Raw genomic sequence first — 23,914 nt, 5'->3', positions numbered from 1 at the left:
AAATTCTACAACTAGCAAATAAAGCAAAAAGCAAGATATTCACACTATTCACATATGTACAATAACCAATAACATAACACCATTGCAATCCCCGGCAACGGCGCCATTTTGACGAACGGACTTTTGGCGGTTTAGAAATTCGCAATTGAAATCTCGTTGTAAAGTATAGCTTCTAAACCAACAATAATCCTTTCATACAAAAATTTGTTTGTCACAAGTAACAAACCCCTAAATTCTATAAACCGAAGTATTTAAACCTCGGGTCGTTCTCCCTAGGAATTACAATGAAGTGTCTTGTTATTGGTTATGGATTGTATTTTGGGGTTTTGGGATAAGAGACATGAAATGTAAATGACAATGAAAATAAACTAACAACTAAAAAGCACTTGGCAAGGTTGTGAGAATTAGAAGTCCTATCCTAGTTATCCTCCTCAATTGTGACCACAATTGTCCATTGCTACCACTTAGTTAACCTCTAATAATGGAGGAAAGTCAAGTGGATGAATCAACTTGATTCCACAAGTCCTAGCCAACTCCCAAGGGAAAGACTAGCTTTAGTGGTATCTAAATCAATTAGCAACTTCTAATTATCAATCAACAAAGACATTAGATAACTCATGCGTCACTAATTACTCTACCATAGCCAAGAGGAACAAAATCTATACTAAAATCCAACCAAGCATTTCATCAAACACTTGGAAGGCATAAAAGAAAAGCAAAGTAAATTGATAACAAAAATAGAATCTAACAACAATTATGGCAATGAATTAATAACAACAATCAAAAGGAACACAATTATTATGAATTACCTCTAATTGAATTGAAAGAAAATAGAAGGAGCAAAAGTAGATCTACAACAAAACATAAGAACAACATAAAGGAAATCACAACAAAAGAATAGAAGAAGAATGAATGTAACAACAAGGAATTGAAAGGTAGAAGGAGAAGAAAGCAAAGATTAAAACCTAGATCTAAGAACTAAACCTAATCCTAATCCTAATTCTAGAGAGAAGAGAGAGCTTCTCTCTCTAGAAACTAACTCTCACTACTAAACTAAGCTAAAACTAAACTAATGGTTAAAAGTATGTTGATTCCTCTTCAATCCTTGGCTTAAATAACATCAGAAATGAGTTGGATTGGGCCCACAAGGCTTCTAAAATCGCTGGCCACGTTTTGCTTTAAGTGAACCAGGTGGCAGCAACGGCGCGTGCGCGTACTATGCGCGTGCGCGCCACCATACGTGTAGAAACTATGACAAATCTTATATCGTTTCGAAGCCCCGGATGTTAGCTTTCCAACCCAACTGGAACCGCATCATTTGGACCTCTGTAGCTCAAGTTATGGTCGTTTAAGTGCAAAGAGGTCGGCTTGACAGCTTTCCGGTTCTTTCATTTCTTCATGAGTTCTCCAACTTTTCATGCTTTCTTTCTTCATTCCCTTGATCCAATCTTTGCCTCTTAAACCTTAAATCACTTAACAAACATATCAAGGCATCTAATGGAATCAAGGAGAATTAGATTTAGCTATTTTAAGACCTAAAAAGCATGTTTTCACTCTTAAGCACAATTAAAGGAGAAGTTATAAAACCATGCTATTTCATTGAATAAATGTGGGTAAAAGGTGATAAAATCCCCAAAAATCAATACAAGATAAACCCTACAAATGGGGTTTGTCATTCTCATTCCGTATATATCTCTTGTTTTTCAGATACATGTCCAGGTGCTCAGAAGTGAGCTGTGGTTCGTCTGAGAGACGGCGAAGATATTTATTTTATCTACTTTGTGTTTTGCTTAGAATCTCTCCACCTTTGTTTTGAAAAGATTATATTATGTATTGAACTCTTTTGGAACTTGCCTATAGAGGCTCTTATGTTTCCTTTGGGAGAGATTAAGATATATTGTTGTCATCTACTTTCATACTGTACCCTAGCCGGCATAAACTTCGCGGGTCGCGACTAGTGGCTATTTACTTATGCTATAAATATCTATCTGTTATCTATCTCTTAATCTCCTTTATGCCTTGTCCATATATTGCGTTCGGCTTAGCAGTTTAACTTTTCGTTGTCGAAACGTGAGTGATACGTCTTCGCGATTTTATTTCTATTCTTTTCAGGCTTCTCGATTAATACTCCTTTCGAAAATTACCTATATTTATATATTAAAAATCCACCTGAGAGTCGTACCACCGTAATATCATTGACTTATGACTCGAGTATAAGGATTTGAATATTAGGGTGTTACAACAAAACTCAATTAAATGACTTCAACAAAATAGATTTATGCAGCAGAACATAAAGGGATAACAAAAAATGAGCTAAATGAACCAAGTTCATACCTGAGGCTGAGGTTCCATTAAAACTCTTGAAGTATAGCGATGAAAGGAGAGACGGCACTGAGGACGATGGGAAGACGTGGTGTACGATGAAGGCAGAAAGAACGACAGCACTCTAAAGCTGAAAAGGGAATTCTCAAATAAATTGGCAGTAGACGTGGGTTATGTGAAAAGGGAAGAGAAAGAGAGGCTGACGGCAGTGGGTAGGGATTATTGTTGATGGCAGTGGGTTCTGTGAAAATGGAAGAGAAAGAGAAGCGGATGGCAGTAGATAGGGATTATTGTTGTGGCTGATGGCTGATGGTAGGGAAGAGAACGAGAGTAGAGAGTCTGTTAGTGGGTGAAAGTAGTAAATTTAGGGTTAGCAAAATAAATTTTAAAAATATTTGTGGTAGAAGTAAAAATTTAATAATTATTATTTAACCCCCATTTGGGTTATGTTTATAAATTATTGGATGTGCTTATCACAACAGCTCAAAACACTTGAGCTCATTAAAGACAGACCCTAAAATATTTATAACTTTTGAAACAAATAGATATTTTGTTACAAAACATTGTAATATTTTGCAACAAAACAACAATTCGATACGAAAGTCAACATAATTTGTAACAAAAGAAATCACGTTGTTACAAAATATTGAAATGTTTTGTAACAAATTTTCTTGTTGTTACAAAATATTCTTATTTTGTAATAATAACTAATTATTGTTATGAAAAAACCATAATTTGTAACAATTTTAAATTTGATACAAATTTTTTGTTATAAATGCTCCATTTTCTTGTAGTGGAAGAAGAAGATGAATAGTAATCTTGTTAGGGTTCTTCTTCTTCAATCTAGTAACTCTCCCTCTCTTTGGTGTGTTATAAGCTGAATTAGTTCACTAATTGGATATTTATATGTTGGGCTTAGACCCAACTTAGTTTCGGTCTAACCGTTTAATGTTTTTGGTTCGTTTGGCCTAACTTTGGGCCAAAACCTTTAGAATTAGCACTCGATTTTTAATTCTAAATATTTTTCTAAGAATTTTTACAGTTTTATTTTCTCTCACGTAGTATTGGACAGACTTAAGCCGGTACTGCTGGCTAATTTACTAGTATACGTTTTTAAGCAATTTTTCGCAAAAAATTACATTTTTTCACTCGGAAAAATCTACTGAATTCAAATCTCACCTTTAAATTTTTAATTAATACTTTTAAATTTTTAAACCTATTTCGGACAATTAAATTATTATTTTATTCTAATTAATCGGTGATTTTACTTTCGATCCTTACACCTTTAACATCTAATTCTTTTTTACTCTTGCATTGAAAACTGGGATTAAATTTTGATAGTAGTTAACTACTTGTCCTATTATTTTGCACTTGATTAACCTGTACTATCTTAGGGATTTTATAGAAACTAAGGTAAAAAAAATTTACACATATTTGAATAGGATTTTATTGTTTGAATAGAATTCGACAAAAGCAAAAGATAGAAAGCAAGCATATCACCTAGACCAAAAGCACAGCCGGGTAGGTTTGACGTAGAAGATATTTGGAAAATTTTCATTACAATGTTTGTTCGTGAAAAGCTTCCTTTTTAATTTATAGAAAGTGAAAGTTTTAAGGAATATACCTAAACCATGCAACCAATATACAATCCTCCTTCACATGTTACATTAGCATGTGACATTATAACTCTATGAAGCGAAAAAAATTCAGCTAAAAAAATATTTTTAAAATATAGTGGAAGAGCTTGTCTTATATTTAATTTGACAATTGAATTTTGGGTTTGAATACGAGTATATGTCTTTACTGTTCATTTCATCGATATGGGCTAGAAATTGCATAAGGAAATATTTAATTTTTACAGGTGGCCAGCCACACTGGAGATATTATGACTGAAAATGTTAAAGCTTGCTTTGAATAGCTAGAGGTTGAAGAAAATCTTGAGTTTGACATTTAATAATCCAGGGATTATGTTTATAAAGAAGGTTGATTTCTTGTAAAAGAGATCGATAATTTCGTCATCAAAATTTGAGGTGTTGTAAAATATGTTAGATCTTTACATTCAAGATTAATCCAGTTTAAAGGACACATTCCACAAGAGAATATTCTACATAAAAACTTTATTTTTCTGAATGTTGAAACACAATAAAACTCAATATATTTAATGTTGGTGGCAGCCTTAAAGCGTTAACAACAAATGATGGAACTAAAAATATTTATGAAATGAGGTTGTACTAGCACTCAATTAGGTTCAAATCGAATGCTAAATTTGAGCTTGACTGATATTTGAATAGAGAATTATTTGAGCCAAATAATAAATCTTTGGATATTTTAATTGGTAAAAAACTAACTTGAATATTTTTTCGTTCTTACAAATATGTTAAGAAAAGTATTGGTTATACCAGTTTTAATAGAGGCCTCTAAGTGTGCTTTTAGAATTGAGTGAAGAATTATTGATCTATTTCTTAGTTCATTGATACCAAATGATAAAAGTCTTTGTATGTACAGAAGATTGGTTTAAAGGAGATATTTTCTCCTCTCTTGTACTTGACGACTTCGAAGAGCTTAAAAAACTGCTAAATTTTTCACAAAGGAAACAAAATATGGAGCTAAAATAACTTACTTAAAACTTCTTTTAAAAGATTATGCAGTACAATTGAATCAAATATTTTCTCATTATCTTAGCTAAAGATCATATGTTGAAAAATCATTGCACTTTACTACACCAACTGAGGAAAAAAAAAGATTAGAAGATTCTTATGTAAGCATCTATCATCTTATCTTTGTATAGGTATCTTCTCACAACTACTAAATACAAATTAGAGTTGACTCGATGTGCATGCTCCATTTGATTGATGAGCATGGAACTATGATGAGCACTCACCCCTATTCTATGGTAATATTGCCAATTTGATAGTTTGATAGCCATTTAAGTAGTTATTTTGAGGTAATGTTTGTTTAAAGGTCTATAAGCTTATTTTCAAGGTTTATCATGTATCGAGTCAGTATATTCTTTTAATTTTGTCGAGTTTTTTAATTATAAGTTATTACAATCCTTAAAATCCCAAGATAATAGTGCATACAAACTATATAATTATGTTTATATAATTGAACATAAATATAAATATTCTTTATACTTTTTCATTTTCTGAATTTTTCCTCCAAAAAAATTTTTCTAAAAGAGTTAATTATATATTGTAAGCTATTATCCTGGGTTATCAAGATATGAAATTGATGGGAATCAAGAAATGGGGTTGTTAAACACCCATTTTACAACTTGTCAAATGACAATTACCTGATAGGCTGCTACTACATGGCAGCCAAATATAGGACCCACAATTGGTAATACACATCCACAAAAAAGGACACCATCTCACCTGGCATAAAAATTGAATGTCCGACAGCAATTTCCGGCTAATCAAAACAGAAACCCCAAAAACTAGCAAACGAATAAAAAGGAAAGGAAAAAAAAAGCCTCTTTTTACTATACAACTTTAACCATCATGGAACCCGTTATCACCTTCTCTTTCCTTTATTTCTCCCTCTGATGTTTAACTTGTAGCGTAACCTTCTATGCTAAAACCCTTTCTTTCATCTTTTCGTCTTCCTTGACATAAAAGAAAACGAAAAGAGAGAAAGAAAGGAATAAAACAGATAAAAGTAAATCTCTTCTATATTTTACTTGTTGAAATCAAATATAAAAGGGCGATCCCACCTCAATCAGTTCACATTTCGGCAATTTCGACAGAATTTTTATAGACAGTGAAGAATTCCATTTAAAGGTTTGTTTTGATGCAATCGTGGAGAGATGAAATTTTTGTTGGAGTTTGTAACATGTTGTTCCTCGCCAAGGCTCCATCCGGACGATGAGAAGTCCTTTGTGCTACCGGCACCACCGGCACCATCTCCAGCATCATCTCATGTTGCTGCTAATAATTCATACGCTTCACGCACACGTCGTCGCACAAAGCGGCCAAAGAAGAAGGTTAGCAGTCAAGATTGGAGGCCATCATTAGGAGCGATTGCGGAGGACAATATGACCACGGGAACGACGCCACCACCAACGAGAGGGGGTCGACGGAGCACATCTACAACTGTTTCAGGAAGAGATGTTAAGAGAAAGAGCAATGGCGGTGGCGGTGGCCGTTGTGATGGCGGTGTCGTCCCTCCCTCTAGTAGCGTGAAGGTTCGCCCACGTAGTCACAACGACCATCATTATAGGTGAGTATTGACTAAAATTTTTTTTACCTCTAAATTATATAACGTTACGTACACATTATTCAATTTGATATGTTATGTTAGTATGAACATTTTATATTTATAAGTAATCCTTTAAAACAATGAATTTGATATATTGTGTTAATATAAATAACAAGGTAGAAACTCAGGTGCATGCGACTTCACGTGAAGTTTATAGCTGATAGCCGTTAGATAAAAATTTAGTCAAATCAGTCAAATCATCTAACGGCTCTCACCTATCAACTTCACGTAAAATCGACTACACCTGAGTTTTTATCGAATAACAATATTCTGTTTTCATTTATTATAAATAATCATCTAAAAAATAAATTTAATTTGATGACGAAATAAAATGGTTTACGTTATAGTATACTAAAATTAAACGTTGTTAAAAATAAAAAAGTAATCGAACTTTAAAAGTAAATAGCATTCATGCTTTATAATTTTATATTATTATACTATTCAAAATTTCTTTTTTTTAACAACAAATTTTGATTGATTTGAAATGTAGGTCTAACTTGTTCATAAATAGAGATAATTACTAGTAAATATTATAGCGTAAAACTAAATTACACTTTTAATCCATGATGACAACCATAAAACTAAAACAATTCCATATATATAATATGCAGCTACATAACTTCACCCTACTCATTATAATTCTCCAAATATATAGTATAGCGAGCCGGCCAAGATCTCTAATCTCTAAATTTAGAGTTATTTGTGGTAGTCAGCATGTGCACAACCAAACCGAAAGCCTAATGATGCTAACAATGCCTACTTCCTTAAGACAACAACATTGTCAAACTCCAATGATGCTACCAAAACAAAAGCACACAAGCATAGCATTATTTGATCTAGAGGAAGCTGCAACTTAGTACTCCAAACAGAAGTCTTCAATCCACTTACCCTATCTAGTTGAAACAAAAAAAGATAGACAAATATAAATCCCACACACATTCATCTAGCTAGAAATGTGAAAAATAAACTTAAGCACAAACATATACACAGTTGGTTCATTTCTACTTTAGTAAAAGAGGTTGTGGTTACCACCCATATCTAGTTAGGCGACTTTTATAATGTCTATGATTATGGTGTTTATAGTAGTTATAAAATTTTAACAACAATCGTAAAATGTAACTAACTAAATTACATTCTAAACATATGCTAATATTTTTTAATTTAATCACTTTTTTTATTTTTATTGTTTTCCCTAAATCATATATTATTAATATTTTTTTTGAAATAGTTGTTCATTTTTATTTATTAATGATTTATTTTTTTAAGATTAAATTTCTTTTCTATTTTTTCTTTATGCTTTTTACAACATGTATCTGTTAATCATTCTTCAAGAAAATCAATTATAGTATTTTAGGGTAAAGTGTATGGTTAAGATGTGAAAAATTACTAACAAGATGACAATTTTTTGAAGTTTTTATGAAAAATATGTTTTTTTCATGGTTTTGAGTTTTTTAAATAAAATTTATTGTTAAAATTAAAATTTTATATTGATTTTAAAAATCCCATGTCATTAGAATTAATATTAGTTAAAATTATTTGAGATAATTTAATATAACTTTAACTCTTCGAACATTTAAGTGATTTCATAATGTTATTTCTTGTAATTTTAACTACATTTTTTAGGTATGATAAAATTTTATAATTACCATAAATACCATAATAATAGAGATCATATAAATCATCATCTATTTAAAGATAGAAAGAGGAAGAAATGTAGGAGAAAAATGTGAAAGATGATGGAGAGATCCAAAAAGTGGAAAAAGTAGGAAAGATGAGTTGAAAAAAGAAGAGAGGGTGGACAAGGCACCACTATGATCATAAGAGTTGGTGGCAGTGGCCACCTCTGAATAGTGAACTTGATGAATATTTAGATTTAGATGAGCAATTATAATAGGTGTATATTAAAATAATTTAGTTTTCAAATTGGTTATTTATATAAGATGCATCTTGAAATGTAAAATATATATTGAACGAGAGAATTAGATGATTTTCAAACTATCTAATAAACTTAAAATTTTGTAACTAAAAGAAATTAATTAGGTGTTCATATTATATTTAACTTAAATCTTACTTTGTAGCATGTTTCAATTTTGAAGGGGTTAATTATTTTGCTCAGAAAATTTCAAATAAGATTAAATTGTTGGTTGATATAATTTTAAAATTTGCTACTCGTCATATTGGATGGTATCATGGTTGAATTGTAGTAGCGTAAAACTACTAAGCAATAGTTACTTCATTTATCATTTTTTTTTAAATTAAATTGGATAGTAGCAAAAAATTATTTTAAACTAATGTTCTCTCTATAAAATATATTTAAAATTCGTACATTATCCATTTAAAAAATTTTAAATATCAACATCTAATCATAGAGTTTTAGATATATTATTCTTATAGTGATATTTTAATTTAATTTATATTTTTTGGGTTACATATTTTTGTGCCTTTGGTGTAAATTGCAGGTCACCTACCATCCCTACTATTATCCCCCCATTCTCTGCATCGCCATTCATGTTCTGATTTTTTCGAACATCATAGTTCGTTGGATTCATGAAAAGCAAATGCATGTAGATATGTACACGAGCTATTTGCTTAGGGAAAAAAAAAACATAATGTAACATTTTTTGGTGACTTTTGTGTCTTGTGAATAGATGAATTCTTCCTCATATTGTCATTATGACAATAAAATTTTGCTCTACGTAATCTACAATTCAAAGAATTATTTTCAACGAATTCATTAAATTCAACTAAATCAGTTTTTAAAATCTCTAAAATTAGCAAGTTTTTATGATTTGAGTTTTTTAATATATATTTTTTGGTTCAGGTTAAAACTTTTAGAGGCAAGGTAGTATATAAAATTGTTGAATGATGACAAGGATAATTGAGGTATATTAGAACGATAATGTATGTTAAGGTGACAAAAAATAATCAGAACTTATTTTATTTAGTATTTATTAATTGTTATAATAATTAATGAATATTAAATAAGATAAGTTCTGACTAATTTTAACTAATTTTTTTTTGTTATCAAATATTTACAAATAGTTGGTGTATTTAATATGTGTGATAGGTGTGATAGATATCTCCATGAGATCACAATAAATGATTTTAATCTTTAAAAAAAAAGTATACTGTGCAAGACATAATATCAAATTAGAAAATATTGAGAAAACCAAAGCAATACAATTAGTGGAAACAAAAGTAATAAGGATGATCAATGTAATTGATTTAGCAACTGATCTTAATGACAAAATGAGCAAATTGAAAAAGACAACAATTGAATAATATAAAGAGGTAGTGGCATGAGTAATGGGAAAGAATAAGCTAAGAGAGCATAAATACTAAGCAATTCTATCTACGAGAATGATACAACTTCATGAAGTTTATATTGCATATCAAGTTTTTCTCTCTATATTTGACTAGTATTTTTCATATATATTTTTTGAGTCAAATCTTAGGATTATTTTGTTTTTCTTTTTTCTCTTTTGTGTAAAAAAAAAAAGTTATAGTATTGTAAGAGAGATCAACAAAAGCCATACGAGAAAAGACAAGATTAAAAAGAAACATCATATATAAATCATCAATTGTATCTTTTGTCTTGGCGTAAGAGTTCTGATTTAGAGTTTATTTTTTTTTTTGTAAGGAACTCTGATTTGAGTTTTTATTGGCATTTTTTACTCAAGTTTTGAGTCGACTTGGCATTTTAGAAATTTGGATTAAGCTTCATTTGTCTTGGCTTTAATATCAGTTTTAATTCTTTTCTTTTATTTTTGAAATTTGGATTGTAATCTTAATAATTATTATAGTAGAAATTTTATTATGATTTGTAGTGAAGACTAAATATAGGTCTCATTGTATTTAGAGGTTAAACCAAAATATATTACTATGTTAATTATCTTTCCATTTTTTATTCTATCAAATTCAAGATGAGACAACCAAAATAATCTTCTATTTTATATGTTCTACAACACTAACAATTTAAAGTTCTAAATTCCTTAGTTTTCTTGATTTAAACTTCCATCCCCCTTCTCAAGACTTAGGAAAACCAACAAAAATGATGGGAGAAACAATTTCGCTTTTTTTTTTAGAAATTTTACTTAATTAAAATACAAGAAAAATTTTACAAAGATAAAATCATAAATTACTTATTTCATAGGAACTAAAAATTCGAGCAACACTAATTATTTTTTACTAAAAATTTCACTGTTATTTTTCTCTTTCGTGATCCAAACTCACCTCTTGGCCCCAACATTAGAAAACAAGAATAACAAAAAGAACAATGTTAGTGCCACTACTAATTCACCCAAGATACTGCTCCTATTGCTGAATGATTCCTAACTTGTTTGAGTAATCAAAAGCACCTGCAATGCTAGAAGACAATGATACAGATTTTGTCTAACATAATCTCAGAATATATTAAGAAACACTTTATGATCATACAACATCCATTAGTAGCTCATGACAACACGTGGCTGACACCCTCACATTAGGCGTTGATGATATTTTTATAATACAATATAAGAGCATTATATAGAAATGAAATACAAAATGATAACCCAATCTTGCATCCCTAAAAACCAAAGAAGAGGATATATGCATATATATGGTATTGTTTCATTGGTGTTGTGTGTTACTACATCTTCACATTGTAATGCCCTAGCCGGGTAACCATTTGGTCAACCAGTCCGGCGATGACCGTAATAGCCGCCACATGTGTATTGTGCGTTAGTCTCTTTGATCCCTTTGAACCACAAGATTCCCATTATCCTCACGTAGAACCCTATGGTACATCACCAGAAATTGGTGGATCAAGAACTTTTCGATTTGTCTCAACTTGTTAAATGGGTTCGACAAGTTGAAAAATAAAAGAAAAAGAAATTGTTGAATCTAAGTTCATAAAAAGTACTTAATAATATTATATTTAGCAAAACAACATAAATACTTTGAGGTATTTTTTATATTAAAAATATTATTTTTGATAAGTTGTTATTGTTGTTAATGAAATACAATACTGTGTTGAAGCATAAATATATTTGATGAAAATAAACTCGTTGACAATTTGGCTTTTGACAAATAAAAAGGAAGGTAAGTTCTTTGGACTTCCATTGGTCAAGTGTTAAGTGCAAAAAACTATTACCATGTGCTTTACATGGTCAACACATACACAACAATCGAAAAAAATTGGAAGCATTTACGTGCTCTTATATTAAAGATACAAATGTCCAAGAATGTCTCCAAGAACATTTGATTCAACAAATAATTAGATAGATATATTTAGTTACTAGAAGAAAATAACTTCTACTAGGATGTAATTATAATTTTTAGTTTCTAGAATTGCTTATAAATAGAATCCTAATCTGAATATTTGTATGTCCTACCATTAACGCATATTTAGATGTCCCACCGGTAATTCATGAATTGGATTATGTGTCTGTAGATTTTTGGTATTTATTTGTATCTGATCCACAAATTATGAATATTCGATTTGTAAAATGATGGGATTGGATAAGATTCGATCTCTGTGCTTAAAAGATTGAATCCCGAATATCTTGTCTATATTCGCAGAACGATCCATAGATCCATAATATTTAGTTCTTATCAACCCATGATAAATTGATAAAGGCTATAAAAAGCCAGTCCATAGAACATACTATCAGTAATGAAAAGGAAAAGAAAATCCAATTAGCTAATAGCAAAAAGATTTAAATGCATTACGCATAACCTAAAAATTCTAAAGAGTAAAACATGATCTTATCTTTGGAAAAAAAAAAAAGAACAAACAAGATAGTGCATATGAAAACATGTAAAAGGGAAATAATTAATCATCATTTTGGTGCATGCGTTCAATTTTCTAAGAATTTCATTTGTCAATCCACATCTACCATACCCTTAAACCCTAAACCTATATATATATATATATACTACTTTTTATACAAATCAACTGAATTCAGATCAAACCCAACCACTATAGGAAATGTGTTCAATACCATCGGATTCAACGACAGACGTTACCAACAGGTTTATGATAGATTTTTTTTATAGTTATAAGTGAAGATTTGTCTTTGGAATAATTTATCATTGATAAATCACAATTTGATGGTTTATTTTGTATTAAAATAAGTGAATTTTATCAACTTATCATGCACTTATTCACTGAAATAGAATGGTTTTACGAACTCTTCTTAAAATGTGCTTAAGATTAAAAATATATTTTTTAGGCCCTTAAATTACTAAATTTAATTCACTTTAATCACATTCGATGCCTTGATGTATTTGTTGAAGTGATTCAGGCTTAAAAGACAAGGATGACTTAAACAAGTGAAGAAAAAGCATGCAAAATGGAGAATTCATGAACAAATAAAGTTTTGGAGCATTTCAAGGTCATGCGTACACACACTTCATGCGTACGCATGAATATCAAGCTGTGCATATGCATGCCTCATGCGTACACATGTTTTGGAAATTTGCGAAATCATGCATACGTATGACTGCCAGCACGTGATTTCACTTAAGTGAACACATAGGTTGTGATTTCAGGGCTTTGTTGGGTCCAATATAACTCATTTCTAAAGTATTTCAAGCCAAACTCAATGAGGATGAAGAGGAGATCAATTAAAATAGGCTTTATGATGTTTTAGATTAGATTTCTAAAGAGAAAAGCTCTCTCTTCTCTTTAGAATTTAAGGTTTTAGATTTAGTTTTCTCTATAAATTTAGGTTTTGATCTTGCTTTGATTTAGTTTTATTTACAATTTCTTGGTCTAGCATCTTAATTCTCTTTTTGTTCTTTGTTTATTTCTCTAGTTTGTTATTTTCATGTTTATGAACCCTTGTTAATTTTGATTCCATTTAATGCAATTCGGTATTTTTATGTTTATTGTTTCTTAATTGAGTTGTTATTATTGTTTTCTTGCAATTGGTAGTTATAGATTTTATTATTCATGCACTTTATCATATTTTTTTTTCTTTTATGCATGTCAAGTGTTTGATAAAATGTCACTTTTAGTTTTAGAGTAGTTTTTCACACTCTTGGCTTGGGATTGAGGACTTAGGTGACCTTGAGTCATTGATGTCCAATATTGATTGGTGATTTAGGGTTATTAGTTGATTTTGTTTCCACTAACGCTAGTCTTTTACTAAGCTAATTAGTGAGTTGGTTAGGATTTGTAGATTAAGATCAATTATGCCTATTTGACTTATCCTCGATGTTAGGGTTGACTAAGTGGGATTAACTCTTCACAATTACCATGTTTGTGGTCAATGACTAGAATAGGAAACCTCGACTCTCAACCCTTGCCAAAATCCTTTTTAACATTTGAATTTCCTTTACTTTATTAGTTAATTGTCATTTACTTTCTTGCCATTTAATTTTATGTCAATTTCTATCACAACCCCCTTTTTTCTCATAGCCAATAATATGCATACCTCACTACAATTCCTTTGAGAGATGACCTAAGGTTTAATACTTTCGATTTTTATTGGTTTGTGTTATGACAAACAAATTAAACTTTGATTGAGGGTCATTTGTTAGTTTGGAACTATCCTATCGACGAAGCAATTCTTTTTTAGAGAATTCCAGACCGATATTTGGCCCTTCCATCAAGTTTTTGGCATCGTTGCCAGAGACCTGTAATTGTGTGCTTGTTATTGGCTATTGTGAATATGTTAATATGTAAATAGCTTACTTTTTGGTTGTTTGCTTGTTTTTGTTAGTAGTTACAAGTTGGTTTTATTTTGTTTCTTGATATCTTTTGTTTTTATTTTCTCTCTTTTCTATGAATTTTCACCCTTTTGGCTTGGAGTTTGGTTATTACTATGTTGTAGGGAATGGTAACTTCAATGCTGGTTCACACTATGGGACGAAAAATCAATTGAGGGATGAACCACATGTTTATGCACAATTTTCATGGCAACAACCTCCTTCGCTTTACTATGAGCACAATCCTCCGTATGGTACGCACCAATTCAATAGATATGGTGATCCTCATTATTATGAACCCTCACCACCATATGCCTATGAATCAGACCCTCAACATAACCCTCAACCACAAAATTTTCAAATCCCATTCTACCACCAAACACCTTCATATAATCCAATTTCATATCCACCATGCCATAAACCCTATGTGCCTCATGAACAACCATATGAATCACATTTAGAACCATCACCCTTTTAACACTAATACCCTCAAATCCCTCTTGAACACATACCTCCATACACACCACCGTAATATTCTTACCAATATCAACCATCTTCTACATATGAAAATCTTCTCCCAATTGATGAGCCCTCTTTTATTCCACAACCCCCAAAGGAGAAAGCACTCCGATTGTTCCTTCAAGAGCAAGAAGAGTATCAAAAGAGGTAAGAAAATATAATGGCTACCTTGGCCAAAACTCTATCGCACTTAGCCCCAATACACTCTTCCAAAAATTCAAACATTTTCACGGATAAAAGTGAAGAAGCAACTTCAATTGAAGCATGTGAAGTGGAAGAGAGCTTGAAACCTCAATGAAAATAAGAGGAGTTAAAGCATAAGTTACAACAAGTGGAGAAAGTTGAGATCAAGGAATTGAAAGAAGTGGTTGAAGAGTTAGAAGAACTTGAAGAAGGAAACGAGCTTGAGAAAGCTTGTCTAGAGGTGGAGATCATACAAGAGGATCAAAAGGGAGTAGAACTCACATTGCTAAAGCCATTAGAGACCTCTCTTCCTAAGTCACTATCCATTCCTTCATTTAAGTGGGTAAAACTCTTAACCTTAAGCTTTATTATCCTACTTGAATATGGTTTGGTTGAAATGGACGATAGTCAACTTAGGACTCTTTTTGGATTGGAGAGTAAGAGGGAGTTAGGTAGTGGTTGGAAGCATAATTCAAAGCTCATTAAGGTTAAACCCCAAGGTTCAATTTCCATGGTTGGCGGAATACTAAATTGAGTGGATCTAGGAGGATGTTTGGGTGCTTTAGTGAGAGTTCTAAATGCTTGCCACCCAGATGGAATCACATGAATCAACAAGAAGATGGGTGTAGAAATAAGGTTTTAATTTGGATCCCGGTATACATCATGTAGATCAATTTTGGGAGCTTGAAGCTTGGTTCAACTTTCATCAAAGCTTGGTGCATTTACTTGAAAATCTTGAAGATCATTGGAGGTCCAAGCATTGGTGGAGGATAAAAGATGAGTTCAAACACAAGACTTCTTGACAAAGAGCTCACAAAAATGTCCAACTTAAGGACTTTAAATAAAAGTGTTAGGTGGGAGACACCCCACCATGATAAAACCTTCCAAACTTCATCATCTCTTTTTATCATTCTTGTAAATATTTTCCTTAGTTGTTAGCTTGATTTGCTAGATTTTTGTTTTGAAATGTATATTTGAATAGTTGAAATAGCTTTTAGAAGTTAAAAATCTTGTTAGTTTTGGAATTTAGTTTGTTTTAGAATGTAAATAGTTAGGTTAAGAAGTCTTATTTATGTGTAAGTTTTTCGTGTTAAAAAAAAAGAGAAGGACATTCTGTAAACTCCTGGTAGTTAATAAATAATTAACCACTAAATTAATTATTATTTAAAGAAATTAAAAAATTAAATTTTGTAGTTTAATGGAGTAGAAATAATTAAAAGACGAATTTTGACACTAATTTTAAATATTTTGACCCAAAATTGAGCCAAACGGACCGAACCGATTAGATCGGGCCCAAGCCGGATCCATGGCCCAGCATATAAAACACTAAAGCAAGCTATTTTCCTTCTCATTTCAAGGAAATACGATGAGGAATGTAACACCCTACCACACAGAGCTTTACGCTTAAGCTGTAAAATAGAGGTGGTGTGGTATTACGACCTCTAAAATAAAAAAAAAATATATAAAATAGTAGTTGTAGGAATTTAAGGTAGCGTTTGGTGGAGAGACAGAGACGGAAAGACTGAGACTGAGAGACAAAGACCAAGAGACAGAGATTGAAATAAATCTCAGTATTCTGTTTAGTGCAAAGTGGGAGACAAAAATTGAAACAAGAATGAAACTCTAATTTAATTTGTACAAAGGGTAAAATTAGAATTAATTAATTAAAATGAGGATATTTTAGGTATAAACTGTTATTAAAGTTTCAGTCTCCATCTCTAAAAATTTTAGTCCCCTGTGTCCCTACTTTTTGGAGGTACTGAAATACTGAAATTTTAGAGATAGAGACAGAAATTTTAGTAGAACTAACAAACATGATACTGAGTCTTAGTCTCCCAATCTCTGTCTCAGTACCTCAAAACAAACGCTACCTAATAGTCGAGGAGCCTTGAAGAAAAGTTTAAACAAAATCGTGAAATTAAAAGCTCAACGCTCATGTACCAAGAAACTTACATACGAAGAAAAGTAAGGACATATATATATAATAAGATCAGAGTGTCAAAGATATAGAATATCGAGCTCCGAGCTCAACCTGCGAAGCTAAAGCCGGCCGAAGAATATCATATACATATATATACAACCCACATAATCCAAAATACATAAAGTAAACTCCTAGTTCTCCAAAAAGCCTCTAAGAGAGACCAAAGTAAAATATATAAAAGAAAAAGTCTATACGTATATATACAACATATATATAACAACACTCAAAAGACAATATCTCAACTTGTTGCATCAATTGATGAACTCAGAGAACTTGAAAATCCAGAGTATGGATAACATTTTGTTTGTTTATTTTTCATTAAAAGTTGAAATCAAGCTGATGAAATTTTTTTATTATATATAAACTTTTTTACCTATTAGATGCATCTGTTAATTCAAAACTTTTTCTTTAATTTTCTGCAGTTGGTGGGAATTATTTGAATGATTTTGTATAAAAGAAGATTTGGCATCAGTTCATTTTAGTTCATGACTTCATTCTCCATATGCCAATGAAATGGAGTAATTTGTCACTATTGAATTGTTTAATGAGTTTCGAGTGGTTTTGAATGTGTGTTTTCTTATAAGTTTCTAATGAAAAAAGAATGTAAAATGACTTATATAAGAATTTCTTCATAAATTGTGCATCTATCTTATTTTTTAGTTTTGTCGAATTGTGATATGTTTATCTTTATCTATTTTTTGTTTTCCTCCTTAGTTGTCCCTGTTTGATTTCGTTGAAGTGATAGAGGAAAAGTTGAGAAAATAAGAGAAATCTAGAAGTGAAATTTTTTTATAAAATGTGACTTATTTGATAAATTAAAAGAAGTATAAGTGACTATATTTGATAATTGATATAATTGAAAATACAACATCATCATAAAGGTTTGGTAAACGCTTATAGTAGCAATTGTAATTATGCATTTTATGAAGAATTTGTTGTTCATTTGTGGAAGAAATTATGATGTATGTAGTAGTTTCGGAATTCAATAGGATTATAGCTATAGATTTTAATATTTTATGGTATAAATATAATTTTTAAATTAGCTTTTATTAGATTGGAGGCTTTGGATGATGTCATTCAAATTGCCTCAGAATTTATATAGGAGCTTAATAAAAATCAGAGTGTCTCTTTTGAACATAATAATTCAATAGAGCTACCCACCCATTCTTATTTCTCTAAATCCTATAAAAGCATCCAAATTTTAAAGATCGCTTGAGAGTTAAAAATTTTGACCTCTTTGATTTATACATATATAAGATTTTACTAGTTACACTCAAATACAATCACTACTATATTACTTTTGCTAAAATTTTATGTTTTCTCATATCCATTTTATTCTTTTTGGTTTGGAATTTAGTGAGGACAAAAATATTTATATGTATTCACTTCTGTGCAAATGAATCTTGAAATCCTAGGTATTTCGGCATACTGATGTTGCTAAGGTGGGAATTATTAGTATATAATTTTGTTAAAGGGTTTAGGACACAGATCTAACTCTAATTATCTTGTTACTTGATGGAGAACCTTGTGCAGACTCATACACATACCATACAGCAATATATAGCGGAATGTAACTTAAGTAGATTAGTTACTAAGTTTGTTACTATTATTGCCAGCTGGAAGTGGTTAGTTAGAATTGAACTAGCACTATATAAACTTGTTGCTATAGTGATGGTAACTCGAGTTCTTTCACTGTAGATTGAGTTAATGTCAATTCCATTTCTTCCCTCAATTTTCTCTGTTCTTGAACTCTCTCTCTCAGTTTCATTCACCTTTAACATGGTACGGTGAGTGTGGAGATTGAAGAGTGTTCTAGGGATTGAGATTGAAGAAGGAGCTTAATCATTCAAACTTGATAATCAAAGACGCAAGTTCTGAACCGCTAGTTAGCGTGCAGTGATGGAACTAGCTCGCGGAATCACACAGCTAGAAGCACGATCGCCATTGGAGAACCTCGATCCTCAGGGAATTTCAGTCTTCTTGAATCAACTTTCTGCAATTCAAGCACACATAAACAAAAGCAACGGAGGACCAAGCCAATATCCTGCGAGTCCTTTTCTGAGTAGAGCTATGAATCTTGCTCTAAAATCAAAGAACAAACTTAGGTTTATTGATGGTAGTTTAGATAAACCAGAAAAGCACGATCCCCTATTTGAGGTATGGGACCGATGTAATACATATGTAGTTGGGTGGATCAATCGTTCACTAGAACTTGACATTGCCAAAAGTGTGAGCTGGAACACCATAGCACTAGATCTTTGGGAAGACCTAAAACATAGGTACTACCAAGGTGACCGCTTCCGAATTGCTGAGCTACAAGAAGAACTGTATGCAACTAAGCAGGGAGAAATGAGTGTGACTGTGTACTTCACAAAATTGAAGATGATATGGGAAGATCTGGACAGCTTTAGAGCAATTCCTTCGTGCGAGTGTAGAAGAAATTGCAGTTGTGGATTGGGAGTCATAAGGGACTTTAGAACTGAAGATCAGGTTACTCGATTTCTTAGAGGATTGAATGAACAATATGCTGGGGTTAGGTTACAAGTCATGCTTATGGATCCACTCCCAAATATCAACATTGTTTTCTCTCTTCTCACACAGCAAGAGAGACAATTTCAAAGCTTCGATTTTGTCTCAGAACCAAAATTGATAGCTCAGACAATCACTCAACCTGCCACTCTCTTGAACACTGCAGAGGCCTTTCAAGGTAGAGGGAGAGGGAGGGGCAGAGGAGGCAAAAATCCAGGCTTTGGAAGAGGACAAGGAGGCAGAGGCAAGATGCAATGCTCACATTGTGGCAAGATAGGACATGTTGTTGATACATGCTACAAAAAGCATGGATTGCCACTACACCTTAAGCAAAGATATAACACAGCATTCACCAACATAAGTGCAGCTGAATTTGACTCTGACGGAAGCAATGAGAATCTCAAAAACCCTTACAGTGGACAGGATAGTGATGTAATAAGTCTTGATTTCACACCTGAACAAAAATCAGCCTTATTAGAACTTCTCAACAAGGAAGCGTAGAAACCAAGTCACAGTGCTGATCCTCACAAAGAGCCTTTGCCAACACCTCATCCAAATAAGTTGGTACATATTATGTATTTCACATCAAACATTCTCGCATTGAATGTTTCAAATAAGAAATTTGCATCATGGGTAATGGACACGGGGGCAACTGACCATGTCTCTTACTCACTCAATGACTTTCATACATATCATGAGATAGCTCCAATCCTTGTAAAATTGCCTAATGGTGCATTAGCCATTAGCAAAATTGCTGGAACTATCATATTCACAAATGAACTTTACCTTGTTGATGCATTATACATCCCCTCTTTCAATTTCAAGCTGATTTTTGTTTCTAAGGCCACATCACATTTGCATTGTCATATGAATTTTGATGACCAAAAATGTGAGATACAGGATACCAACTCAGAGAAAGTGATTGGAGTAGCTAGAGCTTGTGGGGGGGGGGGGCTTTACACACTGAACAAAGAAGCAGTGATGCCTCACTTTGCACAAACAGCAAGCATTCTTACCTTGCCAAAGTCAGAAATAAAAGGAATAAACCTTTGGCATTTTCAGTTAGGACATTTACCTTTTGAAAGACTCCATGTAATGAAATTTGTTTTTCCTTTTATAGATTGTAACACAAAAATTGATCCATGTGATACATGCCATTTTTCAAAGCAAAAGAAATTGAGTTTTTCAAATAGCAATACTATTTCAGCAAGCATATTTGAACTTCTTCATATTGATATCTGGGGCCCTCTTGCAATTCCCTCAATTGCTGGCCACAAATACTTTCTAACAATAGTATATGACAAATCCAGATTCACTTGGACTTATCTAATGAAAACCAAAGCTGAAGCTTGCACAATAGTCAAAAATTTTGTTCAATTTGCAAAAACTCAGTTCAACAGCCAAGTAAAGTACATTAGAACAGATAATGGGCTGGAATTTTCAATGAAAACTTACTATGCTAAAACAGGAATAATACACCAAACTTCTTGTGTTGAGACCCCTCAACAAAATGGAATTGTTGAGCGAAAGCATCAACATATTCTATCTGTCACAAGAAGTTTGTTCTTTCAATCTGGAATCCCAAAATGTTTTTGGAATTTTGCTATCCTCCATGCAGTTTATGTCATAAATCGGGTTCCAAGCACTTTTCTAAACAATCAATCACCATTTTAAATCTTACATAACACCACCCCTGATCTCTCAACTCTTAGAGTGTTCGGTTGCTTAGCTTATGCTAGCACCATCACCTCAAATAGATTAAAACTTGATCCGAGAGCTCGAAAATCAATATTTTTAGAATTCAGGGAGGGTGTTAAAGGCTATATACTCATGGATTTGAAAACTAGACAAATTTTTGTTTCAAGACATGTACATTTTTATGAAGATCACTTTCCCTTTTCTATTGAAACTAACTCCTTAGCTACAACTGCATCTAATCAGCAACAATCCATGAACGTTGACCCCTTTTTCATATGACATTTTTCAACCTCAAACACACCAAGGTCTAGCTAATCTTGAGTCACACCCAAAGGAGCATGACCTCATTGGTCAACCTTCACATAATGACGTTTCTCTTAATGCAGACTCAATATCAATTGAGCCTTCTCACAATTCACCACCACTTACTATCTCTAACACTAACACTAGTAATGAGACAAGTCCTACAGTACCTATTGCTGAGTAGAATGTGCAAAGAAGGACCTCGAGAATAAGAAGACCTCCTTCTTATCTTCAAGACTATCAGTGCTTAAATCTCACCACCAAGCTCGTCTGTTCCGTCAATACCCACTGTAAGTATCCTCTATCTAAATTTTTGTCATATGAGAAACTTTCTAAAAAATCATAGAGCATTTTCGATTGCATTATCCACAAATACTGAGCCCAAGCACTATGAGGAGGCTATGTCTCAACCTTGCTGGAAAAAGGTAATTAAATCTGAACTTGATTCACTTGATGAAAGCAAGACTTGGAAAATCACCTCCTTGCCACCTAGAAAGAAACCTATAGGATGCAAGTGGGTCTTCAAGGTAAAATATAACCTTGATGGATCTGTAGAACGCCATAAGGCACGTCTTGTTGCCAAGGGCTACACACAAGTTCCTAGTATTGATTACAGAGACACCTTTAGTCCAGTCCTAAAGCTCACAAGCCTTCGAATGGTACTTGGATTGGCAGCAGCGAAAAATTGGTACCTGAAGCAAATAGATGTGAATACTGTGTTTCTTCATGGAGATCTTGATGAAGAGGTGTATATGGTTGCTCCACCAGGGCTGAATATTGGCAAGGGACAAGTGTGCAAGCTAGAGAAGTTACTTTATGGACTCAAGCAGGCCAGTAAATAATGGAATAACAAGCTCAAATCTATTTTATTGGAGCTGGGGTACAAGTAGCGCCGTTCTGATTACAGCCTCTTCACCAAACAATGTGAAACTGGTTTTGCTGCTGTCTTAGTTTATGTGGACGATTTAGTACTGGCCGGAGATGCCATTCTTGAGATCAACAAAATCAAAAGTGTCCTGGATGATCTGTTCAAAATCAAGGATATTGGGGACTTGAAATTCTTTCTCAGATTGGAGGTAGCACGTTCAGATAAAGGGATCGCGTTGTACCAAAGGAAGTATGTTGTGGACATGCTTACTAACTATGGATTTGCCGATTGCAAACCAATCTCGACACCTATGGACTATAGTGTGAAGTTGAGCAAGGATAGTGGAAATCCTCTGTCCGATTCAGCTGAATATCGGAAGATAGTTGGAAAATTATTGTATTTGACCAACACACCAGACATTAGCTATGCTGTTAGTCGGCTTAGCCAGTACTTAGACAAACCGACAAGCTTGCATCTACACGCCGCTCATCGAGTCTTGCGATACCTAAAATCTACACCTGCTCAGGGATTATTCTTTCCCACTTCTACTGATTTATGCATCACAGGCTTCTCTGATTCTGACTGGACAGCTTGTCCAGACACACGACGTTCAACTTCTGCCTATTGTTTTTTTCTTGAGTCTGCTCTAATCTCTTGGAAAAGTAAGAAGCAGAATACTGTTTCATGCAGCTTCTTTGAGGCTGAATAGAGGGCCTTAGCTACAGCCACCAAAGAAGCTATCTGGCTGGGATACTTGATGGAGGACCTTGGTATGTCTCTAACTGAACCCATCAGCATCTTTTGTAGTAGTCAATCAGTCATCCATATTGCATCCAACCCAGTTTTTCACGAGAGAACCAAGCATATTGAGGTGGATTGCCATGTGGTACGCGACAAGGTCATGGAGGGACTTATTCATTTGATGCCTATCTCGACCAAAGAACAAGTAGCTGACTTGTTGACAAAGCCGCTGTCCCCTGCTGTTTTCTCAACACTTCACTGCAAGTTGGGACTGTTGGACATCTACACTCCCAACTTGAGGAAGGGTGTTACTTGATGGAGAACCTTGTGCAGACCCATACACATATCATATAGCAACACACAGCGGAATATAACTTAAGTAGATTAGTTACTAAGTTTGTTATTATTATTGCCAGCTGGAAGTGGTTAGTTAGAATTGAACTAGCACTATATAAACTTGTTGCCGTAGTGATGGTAACTCAAGTTTTTTCACTGTAGATTGAGTTAATGTCAATTCCATTTCTTCTCTCAATTTTCTCTGTTCTTGAACTCTCTCTCTCTCAGTTTCATTCACCTTTAACATATCTATCTCACCTGAGTCTTTCTCTCATTGCCTTTCGTAACCATCTTTTTCTCTTCAAATTTCAGTTATAGACAAGAAAATCATGTCATTGATTTTGCTGAGTTCAGAAAAATGTTTATCTGACAAGTGCTCCATCAATGACTCCAGAGCTTTATATGAGTTCCAAACTCGAAAAGGACGAGTGATAAATTTTGAATCAACTTAGTTCTATTGTCAACCACCGTACATAATCAAA

At 32.8% G+C, this 23,914-nt stretch overlaps 2 protein-coding genes across 4 annotated transcripts; both read left to right on the top strand.

Annotated features, from left to right (window-relative positions):
* The first annotated feature begins 5,824 nt into the window (after window positions 1–5,824).
* On the top strand, window positions 5,825–13,084 carry LOC110270063 (uncharacterized). Of its 3 annotated transcripts, none has more exons than XM_088510008.1 (2): window positions 5,825–6,540; window positions 12,859–13,084. In XM_088510008.1, exons 1-2 carry the CDS (start codon window positions 6,128–6,130, stop codon window positions 12,896–12,898), a joined length of 453 nt encoding a protein of 150 aa, XP_088366134.1. In that variant the 5' UTR covers window positions 5,825–6,127; the 3' UTR covers window positions 12,899–13,084. The 3 variants fall into 3 exon arrangements, with proteins under 3 accessions (XP_088366134.1, XP_088366135.1, XP_020974197.1); XM_088510009.1 differs by having other exon boundaries at window positions 12,867–13,083; XM_021118538.2 differs by lacking the exon at window positions 12,859–13,084 and adding an exon at window positions 9,039–9,276.
* A 5,772-nt stretch (window positions 13,085–18,856) lies between these two features.
* Window positions 18,857–19,987, top strand: LOC107632832 (uncharacterized). Its single transcript, XM_016336480.2, has one exon. The coding sequence runs from the start codon at window positions 18,857–18,859 to the stop codon at window positions 19,985–19,987; it is 1,131 nt and encodes a 376-aa protein (XP_016191966.2).
* Window positions 19,988–23,914: the final 3,927 nt, after the last annotated feature.

This window comes from Arachis ipaensis, chromosome B3 (assembly GCF_059453495.1).
Source record: "Arachis ipaensis isolate K30076 ecotype BB chromosome B3, ASM5945349v1, whole genome shotgun sequence".
NCBI classification, from domain to species: Eukaryota; Viridiplantae; Streptophyta; class Magnoliopsida; order Fabales; family Fabaceae; genus Arachis; species Arachis ipaensis.
The sequence above is the reverse complement of the archived record's forward strand: the minus strand, read 5'-3'. Positions and strand labels throughout refer to the sequence as shown.